We start from the raw sequence: 13,124 nt of genomic DNA, 5'->3' as shown, positions 1-13,124 counted from the left end.
TAGTCAGTCAACATTTACTCATAAAAAGAGAGTGGCCACACAGCCTGCTGCAGAGTTGACTGCAGCATTTTGCCTCTTGCACATGGACAGTTGATGAAGAAAGATGGCAGTGAGACTGGCTGGAGCCGCCCCCTCCCCTCGGCCACCCTCTCTTACCCCAGCAGCCGTAGCTTGGACCGGTTAAGGGTGGTCTGTTGGCATCCATCTCAGCATCGGCAGCAGCTGTCAGACTGCTGGAAGGAGCAGTATGCAGGAAGCTGACTTACCAGCCCCAAATGCCTTCAAAGGTAAACAGTGATGTTTTTGTGTGTCTGAATCTTTGTCTCTTTGTGGTAGGATTTCCTCAAACACATAAAACATATTAAGCAACATCAGAATATAATGTTTTGACTATTGAGACTTTTACTGTTCAGTTAACTATGTACATGTTTGTTATTCATTTTTAATGGTATACTGTGATTTCATTAGGAAAAATAAATGTAAGCATACGTTTCCTGGAAGCACATGTTCCTTACCACTATTTTTGTCGTTGTGTGATGCTTTTCATTCAGTTTAGTCCAGCAGTTTATCCTCAGATAATTTCAGTACTAGTCAGCAAAGCCATTAATATTTGAGTAGCTTAGACAAACTTGTATTTCTATTATTATTATTATTATTATTATTATTTTAAAACATCTGGAAAGCCTAACAGATTCATCTCAAATTTGGTCAAAAATAATGTAATACAAGGGTGATGGGTTACCTTGAAAATTGTGAGTTTTCTTAAATAGCATTAAAATGGTGAGTTGGCCATATTTTTCGATATAACCGTTGCAACTGGACTCTTCATTATGCCAACTTCTTTCACTCTTGAATCTTTATTCAGGGCATGAGCAGAAAAGTTCTGGGGCTGAAAGTTTCCCTTGGTGCACGTATGCACTGTTTGAGTGCTTTCTTATGAACTGTGCCATTTGTCAGTTAATTCATTGCAAGTAGCGCACACAATGATTTAACATCTTTTTCTTGAAAGAAAATGAGATGGGTTTGGAGTTACTGTCCCGTTGAAAAACAAATTATGGTCCCACTAAGCTTGAGCCATATGGGCTGGTATATCGCTGAAGAATGCGATGGTAGCCATCCTGGCCAAATGTGCCTTGAATTTGTAATAAATCTCCAACAGTGTCAACGGCAAACCACCCCTACACCATCATACCTCCACCTCCAAACTTCATGGGGGAACCACACATGCAAAAATGATCCACTTACTTTTACGTCTCACAAAGACACAGCAGAAGAAAATCTATAATTTGAATTCGTCAAACTAAGTACAGTTTGCCATTGGTCTACTACCCATTCCTTGAGTTCCTTGGCCCTAGCAATTCTCTTCTTGTTGCGCCTCCTCACTGTTGGCTTCTTTGCAGCAATTCAACCATGAAGGCCTGATTCATGCAGACTCCTCTGAACAATTGTTGCTAAGATGTGTCTGCTACTTCAACTCTGTGAAGCACTTTTGTGGGCTCTAATCTGAGGTGCCATCGGTTGGTGGTTTGTTAAGCTGGTAACTGTAATGAACTTGTCCTCTGCAGCAGAGCAGTAACTCACGGTCTTCTTTTCCTGGGGCCGTCCTCGTGACAGTCAGTTTCACCATGGTGTTTAATGGTTTTCACAACTGCGCTTGAAGATACATTCAAAGATCTTGACATTTTCTGGACTGACCTTCATGTCTTAAAGTAATGATGGACCATCATTTCACTTTATGTAGCTGGGTGATTATTGTCGTAATATGGATAGTACAGTAGTCAAATGGGGCTATTAACTGTCTTCTAACACTACCTCTGCACAGCACAACTAATGGTCTCAAGCACATTAAGAAGGTGAGTAATTACACAAATGAACTCTTTTCAAGGCACACCAGTTAACTGAAAACCATTTCAGTTGACGACCTCATGAAGCTGACAGAGAGAAAGCAAATACATTGAAGAACATAATATTTAAAACATATGCTACTGTATTTCACACTTTTTTGTTTACCATATAATTCTATATGTATTCTATCATTGTTTTGATGTCTTAAGTATTAATCTACAATGAGGGGATATATAAGATATAAGAAAGAAAAAAACACTGGATGAGATGGTATGTCCAAACTTTGACTGGTACTGCATTTTTGCTTATATTTGCTAGTTAGACCTATCTCAACTCTTATTTTCCTGTCAATAGCTAGGTACTATTATGCTGCAGGTTTGTGATGATACTATAGTTGATAAACAGGGATGTGCTCTACCTGGCATCAAAGTTCAGGGGAAAATTGTGGGGTGGTCTACAGGAGTATTGAGCCGGGGCGAGACAGGGAAGTGTTGGGCAAGTTGCATTCTCTAACAACAATGGGGAAAGGCGTCTCCTGCCTTAAAAAAAAAAAGAGCAGTTCAGCCTTTTTAGGCCAGACTTTAATACACGAAGGGATTACAGGGGGAGGTGGTTAGACACCTCAGAATGAAGTTTTGCTGTTTACACTGGATAGCACATGGGATTGCAGATTGATAGAATAGTAGGCAAGTGGTTTTATTAAATAAGCAGTAAGTGCTGCATCATCCCCCAGGTCCACAGTCACACTGTCAGTTCATTCAAACATTAATAAACAAAACCCAACCATAATGTGGCCTGCAACTATGGTAAATAATACTTCCCCTTGTATTTCTGTCATACTTTCTTATGCTGATATACAAGCGTGTGCAAACAACACACACACACACACACACACACACACACACACACACACACACACTCTGTCTCTCTGTCATTTTATTCATTTATTGTATCTGAAACACAAACATTCTTAGGTCCATCAGCAACATAAGACTTGCCTGACATTGACATTGAACCAGCAGTCAGTGGCACAAGAACAGGGTTCTTGCCTGTTTCAGTAAGTACATTTAAGACCCTTTTAAGACATTTTAAGACACTATAAATCGAAATTTAAGACCTAAACAATGCATAACAAAAAAAAAAAAATCAAAATCAAATTCATCCTGGCATCAGCAATGGACATGCCAAATTTGATGGCTATCAGAAAAACAATTGCAATTAAAGCTGCAAGCAGCGTTGTTAGGGCCTGAGCCTCCTCGTGCCCATGGCTGGGCGGCACATATTTCACCGAATCCAATGGTATAAGTGTGACAGCAGAGGGACTTGTAGTTCAGGAGACAGAAGCCTCAGTGTGAGGCCTAAGGTGAGTGCAGAGCTGAGAGCTGGCCCTTTAAGAGCCCCTCCCCCTCTCCTCCCTGTCACCTGTGTCAGCTTGGAGAGCAGAGCAGGATATTCTAAGAGTTTTTAGTAGGAAAAAGTGTCATAAATTGTCAGATGATGGTCCAAAGTGGAATGTAGCACCATATTTTAGTAGGGATTTTTGTCAGGAATTCAATGGTGTGTTTTTTTGAACGTGTGTGAGTTTTAGTTTAGACTTGAGAACCGTGTGTTTGAGAGTATGTCCTGTGAGAGGAGACAGCCTCCCCATTGGTTTCCATTGTATGTGAAAAATGTGTCTCCAACTTTGAGGCTTTATAAAATCCAAACCGTTTGAGTTATATAAAACTTTCAATAATTTTTGATCCTCAAAGTTTCCTGAATCATGTATTAAATTTTGGAAGTGATACCATTAACGCCCAAGGAGGAGATAGCGTTTGTTGGGGGTGTGTAAATATATCACATTTTGACAGTTTTGTCCATTTTGTGGACTTCCTGTTGGATTGAGGTTACGGGTGTCAGTGTATGATTTGTGCGTCTTGATGAGACGAATAAATCGGTGTTGGTCCCATGTGTACACGACAATCCTAGGAGCATTTATGGGCAGAAACGGGGTTACATCTCCCTAGGTGGTGCTATTGAGTTTTCAATTTTTGTTTGTTGATTGATTTTTGCCAGACCTGATTAGCGTGCAAAAATTTGGTGAGTTTTCGAGCGCGTTTAGGCGGTCAGTTTTAGCGTTAGTGTTTTGAGTGTGTTGACCAAACTCAATAGGGTCATCGCCCCGAAGCCTCCAGGCTCAGGCCCTAATAAAATGTCAGTTTTAAGCATTTAATTTTACCAATTAACAGATCAAACTATTGAAATATCTACTATAATGGAATGACATTACATGTGCCACAAATGTAACTTATCAGATCATGTGTTTTGATTTTAAAATATATTAGAAATCGAGATTCAAAACATTCTCAATAATTTAAAAATTGATAAATTGATGCGATTAAAAACATGGATCAGAAATCGAATCCACTTCCTGTTTAGTTTTAAACTCCCGAACAAGTTCAGCTTCCACAGTTTTAACTAGAGAACTTCTTCTTCAGAACCTTAGAACTCCTGACACCCTCCCCTCACAGGATCGGGTCTGTGGGCGGAGCTTTTTTTTTTTTTTCTTAGACACTTCTGTTGCGCATACCAGTAACCATGGTAACATCGTCCACTGAAAAGAGAGCCACATTTAAAATAAAGAAAATTCCAGGTTGACCTTTGACTCCTGTTTCATAGGACAGAACAAGGTTGTTCTGAAAGTGGGAATTTTTTGCGTTGAGGCCACTGGAAGGTCCAACATGACGAGGAGCTCTTAGCTGGAAGTCGAGGGAGTGAAACAGAGTTTAAGTTATCATGATTGACTTTGTGCTGCTCTGCAACTTTAAGAAGGTTTAACACTAAGACATAAACCCTAAATAAACAAACCCCCTGGTCATGCTCATAAATCTGACCATCCAATCAAAGAGCCCCTTACTGACACCTGCATGAGACAGAAAGCAGATTAAAATTAAAGCTGCAAGCAATGTTGTTAGGGCCTGAGCCCCCTCGCGCCCGCGGCCGGGTGCCAAACACCGGCCCGAATCCAACGGTGTAACTGGCAAATCCCTGGGCCTTGTAGTTTAGGAGATAGAAGCCTGAGTTTTAGTGTGAAAAACTCATAACTCACCATATGTTGGTCAAAAGTGGAATGTAAGAGCTTCTGTTAGTAGGGTTTTTTGTCAGGAATTCAATGGTGTGCTTTTTGAAGGTGTGGGAGTTTTAGTGTAGAAGCTACAAGTGTTTGTTTGAGAGTATGTACCATGAGGGCAGAGATGCTCCCCTTTTGGTTGTCATGAGGACTGACAACAAATCTCTGCCATCAGTTAGAGTGGAGAGCAGAGGAGGATTAACCAAATTTTAGTGTGGAAAAGTGTAATATCTCTGCATACGTTGCTCCAAAGTATAACATAATACAATATTTTTGTAGGGTTTTTGTCAGGAATGCAGTGGTGTTTTTTTTAGAAGCTGTGGGATGTGTAGTTTAGACTTGAGAAGCGTTTGTTTGAGAGAATGTACCATGAGAGGACACAGCCTCCCTATTAGTTTCCATTGAACGTGACGTGACGTGAAAAGTGTCTCTCCCACTTTGACAGCTTATAAAATGGGACCCGATAGACTTTTGACAAAGCTAAGTGTGCTGAGCAAACACTTTATGTCTTCGCCCCAGAGTACCTCTGGGCTCAGGCCCTAATAAAAAAACGAAGCAATTTCAAATATGCTCGTTTTTCCATAGTTTTTAATGGGAGACCTGACCCCCCCTTGACCCTCCGAGCACCCCTATATGTTTTTTTTTTTTGGCTGGGACACTGTTGAGTGTGTCATTTTTGTGTTTTTAGTGTTCTAGTGTGTCAAGCAAACTCAATAGGGTCTGAGCCTGAAGTAACTTCTGGCTCAGGCCCTAATTAAATGGGTCAGTCAGGAAGCCAGCCATTCAGAGAGTCAAAATATTATGATTATAATACAATGATACAATAATATTTTTGCATTATATTAGATGGCCCAAAGACCTTCTTCTTTGTCTGTTTCTCGCCATTTTTTTTAGTGAACTACTGGTGTCTTGTGTTTCAAGCCTTGACATTCATTAGTTCCTTCCCTCATGTTTGGCCACTTGTTTCCTTAGGTGATTACTTCAGTTTATATTACTTATATTTTATATTTGTATATTATTATTATTATTATTATTATTTTTATGATTGGCAGCACGGTGGTGCAGTGGTTAGCACTGTCACCTCGCAGCAAGAAGGTTCTCGGGCACAGGATCTTTCTGTGTGGAGTCCGTATGTTCTCCCTGTGCCTGGTGGGTTCTCTCCGGGTACTCTGGCTTCCTCCCATGAGTGCAGTGTTCAATTCTACTAGATCTTGTAGTTTTATGGAAAATAAAATAAGTTTTAATTTGGATTGGACTGAAAGAGAAGACGGATTGGAATGTGTGCTCCTCTGCCCAAACCCAAACACAGCTTCCTTATCGGCTACTGAAGGTCATCTGCCCTACTGTTTACCCTCCAGGAGAACTCCTTCTGCCTTGGTGACGTAAATGGCACGTACTATCCCCCCCTCCCCCGTGTGTTCCTGACCCCCCCGCCTCTGCCCTCTCCACCTCCCTTGGGGTGGCAGCGCCTGTTGGCTGCAGCCTGCCCTGCCCGGGCTTGGTGGCGCGGCCCTGCTGCGATGCCTCACTCTCACTTGCCTCCATTGGGTCAACGGACTGCTCAAGTTTAGTGTACATACACAACAAATGTATATGTATATGTGCTGTTGTTAAATTTCTGAAGTGTACCATTATTACTTTCAATCTGTAATAATTGTGACCGCTTGTGATAGTTGTATCAGGCTTTGAGTTGTGTAATGCAATTTCGCCTTGGGCTCGATCCCTTGGTGACAAATAAATAAAACACACTATGGTTGGCGCCTCACGCCTGTAGCTCCTGGGATAGACTCCAGCCGCCCCATGACCCTTATCATATATATATATATACCGTAAATTCTGGACTATAAGCCGTGACTTTTTTTCGACACTTCATACCCCGCGGCTTATACTCCGGTGCGTCTTATACGAGGATTTTACCTTCACCCTGGGGTGTGGCGGGCAGCGGCAGCGGGCAGTAATTCCCTATTGTTCCTGATGGCAGCTCCAAGTAACGTACTTAGGGAAATTCCTAGCCAAATGTTATGGTAATTTCTGTAAAAAAAAAAGTACTGTACTTGGAGCGTCCAGTCCATGCCGCGGTTTTCAGTCATTTGTACTCACCCTCAAGATGGAGAGCAGAAGAAGGAATGCTTATGATGCAGCTTTCAAGTTAAAGGCAATCAATCTGGCGGTTAAAGATGGAAATAGAGCTGCAGCACGTAAGTTTGGCATAAACGAATCGATGGTGAGACGCTGGAGGCGGCAACATGACGAACTGACCCAATGCAAAAAGACGACAAAAGCTTTAAGAGGTCATAATAGCAGATTGCCCGAACTTGAAAACGCTCTGGAAGACTGGGTCAACACGCAGAGAATGGGCGGTCGAGGTGTTTCCATCCACTGTGCACTGCGGCTTATTTACCGGTACAGCTTATACGTGTACAAAGTTGATTTTTTTCCCTAAAATAAGCATCTGTGGCTTACATAACGGTGCGCTCTATCGTCCGGAATTTACGGTGTGTGTATATATATATATATATATATATATATATATATATATATATATATATATATATATATATATATATATATATATATACACACACACACACATATATATATATATACACATATATATATACACACACATATATATATATATATATATATATATATACACACATATATATATATACACATATATATATATAAGGAAATATTGATATGATATATTATATTATATATTTATAAGGAAAGTCCAAAAGTGAAAATTCTGAAAATAGTCACAAAATTTCAAAATAAAAGGTCCACAGACAACACTGACATAGATATGATGCTTGTTAAAGAAATAGTATAGTAACACCATTCACATACATTTGTAGTCTATCTTCTCTAACAGGCATTTTCCCTAGTAGTATGAAAATGGCTAAAGTCATTCCTGTATTTAAAAGTGGAGACAAATATCAATTTACCAGACCTATTTCTTTGCTCGCGCAATTTTCAAAGATCTTGGAAAAACTGTTTGTGGCCAGGCTTGACAATTTTATCGAAAAACATAACCTACTCAGTAACCATCAGTATGGGTTTCGGTCAAAAAGGTCCACCTCAATGGCAGCCATACATCTAGTTGAACAGATATCAACAGCAATAAACGATATGCAGTTGGGGTATTTATTGACCTCAGAAAGGTATTTTATACCATACACCATGGCTTGCTTTTAAAAAAGATGGAAAGATACGGGGTCAAAGGAATGGCAAATCTATGGCTAAAAAGCTACTTAAGCGACAGATGTCAATATGTTCATATGAACAATGTCAATTTTGACATGGAACTCATTACATTCGGAGTCCCTCAAGGCTCGGTAATGGGCCCAAAAATTTTCATTTTATACATAAATGATCTATGTGACATATTAAAAGATATGAGCTGTGTCTTGTTTGCTGATGACACCAGTCTGTGTTGTTCAGGAAAACATCTGGACAAGCTCCTGAACACAGTACAAAGTGAGCTTACAACATTGAAGTAATGGTTTGATGTCAATAAACTTTCACTGAACATTAGTAAAACTAAATTCATTATTTTAGGTGATAGAAAAATTCACAGAGAGGCTGAAATCAGGATCCATCCATCCATCCATTGCCTTCCGCTTATTCCTGTTAAGGGTCGTGTGGGGGCTGGAGCCTATCCCAGTGGCTACGGGCAAGAGGCGGGGTTCACCCTGGACGGGTCACCAGTCCATCGCAGGGCCAACACATATAGACAGACAACCATTCACACTCACAGTCATACCTACGGTCAATTTAGAGTATCCAATTAGCCTAGTCCCCAATTGCATGTCTTTGGGCAGTGGGAAGAAGCCGTGTACCCGGAGAGAACCCACGCAGGCATGGGGAGAACATGCAAACTCCACACAGAAAAATCCCGTGCCCGAGCCAGGACTCGAACCCGGAACCTTCTTGCTGTGAGGCGGCAGTAAAATCATGATCAATGAAGTGGAAATTGAACGAGTGTTGGAGAATAAGTTCTTAGGTATAACCATTGACAATAAACTGAATTGGAATCTACATATAAACAAAAAACATCCAAAACTATTGCTGTAATGTATAAAATTAAAACCATCCTAAACACAAAGTCACTCCTCTTGTTATAGTGCTCCCTTGTACTCCCACACATCAGCTATTGTGCTGAAGTATGGGGGAACAACTACAAAACAGTAATAAACCCAATATTTGTACTTCAGAAAAAAGCAATACGAATTGTTTGTAAATCCGACTACTATACACCCACAAATCCCTTTTTCATAGAACTAAAATCCCTAAAACTACAAGACCTAGTAGAATTGCGCTCATAATGTACAAAGTGCATAACCATCTGCTTCCATACTGTATCCAGGAGCTGTTCCAGCCTAGAGAGAGCCAGTACAACCAAAGGGGCACTGCTATATTAACAACAAAAAAAAAAACACACACAAAAAAACAATGCAAAATAAATATTAAAGATAGATGTGTATCAGCCATAGGGGTTACATTATGGAACAGCCTAAATAAAGAATGAAAAAAATGCAGTTCGGTAAATGAATTCAAAAGGATGTATAGATCTGATATAATATGGAGATATAGAACAGTGTGATGTAAATGCATTTTTGGTCTTCTTTTTTTTTTTTTTTTTTGTCTTGTTAGTCCTTCTCTTGTCGTGTTACTTTGTATGTTTTTGTTGTAGTTTATTTGTATTTGTTGTATTCTTTTCCACTATAAGGTATAAAGGGTAGGCACAATAAGCTTAGGCTTCAACCTACACCTTTTTGGTCTGATTATGTGTTTATTTCTACTTTTTTTCTCTATTCTTTTAAAATTGCAGTGTTACTTCAACGACCAAATAAATAAACCACATTAGTAATAAACCACATTAGTTACCAGGTGGTGCTAAGGGTGGCTGCTTGGGCCTCTTCAGGTCTGTAGCCTCATCCAGCAATACCTGGAATCTGGGATGTGGGGAGACCAAAAGCTCTGGAGAAGAAGAGGAATTAGTAATACATATGAGTATGATTTATATATGACACATATAGGAGGACAGAGAGGAGGAGAGAAAATCCCAATGCACCATGGGAGATCCCCCGGCAGTCTAACTCTAAAGCAGCATATCTAAGGGCTAGCCTAAGCAGCCCTAACTATAAGCCTTATCAAAAAGGAAGGTCTTAAGTCTACTCTTAAACATAGAGAGGGGGTCTGCATCCCGGAGTGAAACTGGGAGACGGTTCCACTGGAGGGGAGCCTAATAGATGAAGGCTCTGACTCACATTCTACTTTTAGAAACTCTAGGAACCACAAGTAACCCTGTATCCTGGGAGCAAAAGGTTCTACTTGGAAAGTAGGAGAATATGAGCTCTGTCAGGTATGAAGGTGCCTGATTGTTGAGAACTTTGTATGTTAGAAGAAGAATTTTAATTTTCTATGCTGAATTTAACAGGGAGCCAAAGCAGAGAAGCCAGTTTAGGAGGAGTGCCACATTCTCTCCAGTTTCTAAGATTTTTTGTTTAAGCTGTCTGGTTTCGGAATTTGGGCGGCAGGTGGTGCTGTGGTTAGCACTGTTGTCTCACAGCTTTAAGGTTCTGGGTTCAAGTCCCAGCTTGGGCACGGGATCTTTCTGTGTGGAGTTTGCATGTTCTCCCTGTGCCTGCGTGGGTTCTCTCCAGGTACTCCGGCTTCCTCCCACAGTGCAAAGACATCAAGAGGGGATGAGGTTAATTAGATATTCTAAATTGACTGTAGGTATGACTGTGAGTGTGAATGGTTGTCTGTCTATATGTGTTGGCCCGACGATGGACTGGTGACCTGTCCAGGGTGTACCCCACCTCTCCCCTGAAGGCTGCTGGGATAGCCCCCCCCAACCCTAAACCCCAACCCCCCCCCCCCCCCCACGACCCTTAAAAGGGTATGCTGTACAAAATGGATGGATGGATGACACCCTATATGCCTGGGTGTTCTATGAGATCAGTTCATGCACCACTTCTTGTTGTTCCTTGATCAACTTGTGACTAAAGTTGATGAGGCATCTTTTGTTAGAGTCCCCATATTGTGGAATGGCTATCATTATAATTTTTTAATATTATTTATTTATATTAATGATATATATTTTCTATAGATATATGTATATATGTGTATATATGCGTGTATGTATATACATATATTGTTATGAGTTGGACTTTTTCGGTGTATTTTATTATTGCTTGTGTTTTGTTTCATGGGTGTTTTTTGTCTTCCTCCTGTCTCCGCTGTGGAGGTGTGGCCTGGCGGTGCAGCAGGCCCACTGCGCACCTGAGGCTCATCTCTGTAATTACCCTGCCTGCTCTTAAGCAGCTTGGCGGCTTCACCTCGCTGCCAGATTGTCTTGGTTGTTGCCTGACTTTCCAGCCTGTCTGCGTTTTTTAGATCGCGTACCTTGCCATAGTTTCCTTGTACCAGTTTCCTTGTTTTTGTTCAGTCCCAGTGTTTGTAGTGTTGTTTGCTCTTGTATCGTTCCCAGTGTGGCTCCATCCTTTGTTAGCTTATCCATAGACTTTGTTTGTTTTTCCTACCCGCTCGCCATGGTGTAGTAGATTATTTAGTTTAGGGCTGATTTTGTGTTTAGTTAGGACTTGGTATTATTTTGGTTGTTACTGTGGTTTTGTTTTTGGCTATTAAATCTTTTGTCTGTTCGACAACTCCTTGTTTCTGTGCTTGGTGTTAGCCTTTTTGGGTCTTACTACTCACTCGGACTAGTAGTCCTAACATATATACATATATGTATGAAAAGATAGATAGATAGATAGAATAAATTTGGTTTATGTGTCAATAAGAGTTGAATTTGAATCACGTAATTAGAATTTGGAGACGGCACAGTCGCCTCACAGTAAGAAGGTTGTAGTCTTGGCTCGGGCACAGGATCTTTCTGTGTGGAGTTTGCATGCTCTCCCTGTGCCTTCATGGGTTCTCTCCAGGTACTCCAGCTTCCTCCCAGTCCAAAGACATGCAAATGGGAACTAGACTAATTGGATACACTAAATTGACCGTAGGTATGACTGTGAGTGTGAATGGTTGTCTGTCTATGTATGTTGGCCCTGTGATGGACTGGCGACCTGTCCAGGGTAAACCCCACCTCTGGCCTGTAGCCGCTGGGATAGGCTCCAGCCCCCCCGCAACCCTTAACAGGAATAAGTGGAAGAAAATGGATGGATGGAATTAGAATTTGGATCTTTAAACAAAATTCAGAAATCAGGAACATCTTTCTGAAAAGGTGGCAGTACGATGGATTCCTGCACCTTGGTTTTGCACGGTTTGCAAGGGTAAGTGATCACATTCAACATGAGCAAAAAAAGGAACAAAAATAACAGTTAGTTAATAAACGTACTACAATATGGTCGCCTTCTTAAAATAACCGCCCAAGTCATTTTTTTTCAAGTTTTTCAAAAAACACAAAAAAATGGATTTAAAACATCATAAGGAGTTCTTTTAGGTAAAAAAAAAATGACTTAGGCAATTATTTTAAGGAGATATCTAAAACAACCTTAGAAAAATAGGACACTGTATTAGTATAAATGGTTCACCAAAATATGTAAATAATATGAAAAATACAAAAAATGCATTCTGAAAAAAAAAAACTTTTTTATGTATAAATCAGCCTATATGGATAATTTTGCTTTGGAAGTCCAGTACAGCATCAGTCAACGATTAGAGCTCAAGCAGCATGGATCTTTACCACAGAGGCAGTGCATATATATTTCATAATATCTCTGTAGCAACAGATTGTAATGGACAATTGTGATCGTAAACTTACCTAATTTACTCTGAGGTCTAAGTGTTAACATATAAAACAGATAGAAGGCAAACAATTCATCGATTCAAATGCATGGTAAATAGGTCAGAGGTATGTACAATTCCACCAAAAAAAAAAAAACCTATATCAGGTGGAAACAATGGGAGATCACGTAGCTGTTTATCTGGGAGAGGTAACTTTCTGACGTGATTTGACTTTGAGGCCAAGGAACTGGCCTTCCAGTGCATCATCCTGATAAATGACAGTTTGGCAGTGTTATCAGATTGGTTTATCCTGCTCCAAGGGAGACTAACCTCACCTGTGCCTCCATGCAGAGAAAAGTACAATACACTGCATATTTAGCCACATAATATATCATGAAAGGTGTTTCTCATATTT

General features: G+C 40.4%; 1 protein-coding gene across 1 annotated transcript in view; it reads left to right on the top strand.

Moving 5' to 3' along the window:
• Positions 1 to 149: 149 nt before the first annotated feature.
• The window catches only part of LOC147253796 (low-density lipoprotein receptor class A domain-containing protein 4-like), a 193,745-nt gene continuing 180,770 nt past the window's right edge, over positions 150 to 13,124 (top strand). The window contains exon 1 of the mRNA XM_086219101.1: positions 150 to 287. Within this exon, the coding sequence (XP_086075227.1) occupies positions 248 to 287 (40 nt within the window). The 5' untranslated portion in view covers positions 150 to 247. The remainder of the gene's footprint in view (positions 288 to 13,124) is intronic.

The sequence above is a fragment of the Aulostomus chinensis genome, chromosome 11, assembly GCF_037954235.1.
Source record: "Aulostomus chinensis isolate RoL2024-O1b breed Wild chromosome 11, RoL_Achi_v1.0, whole genome shotgun sequence".
In the NCBI taxonomy this organism is placed as follows: domain Eukaryota; kingdom Metazoa; phylum Chordata; class Actinopteri; order Syngnathiformes; family Aulostomidae; genus Aulostomus; species Aulostomus chinensis.
Note: the sequence above shows the minus strand (reverse complement) of the source record. Positions and strands in the feature narration are given on the sequence as shown.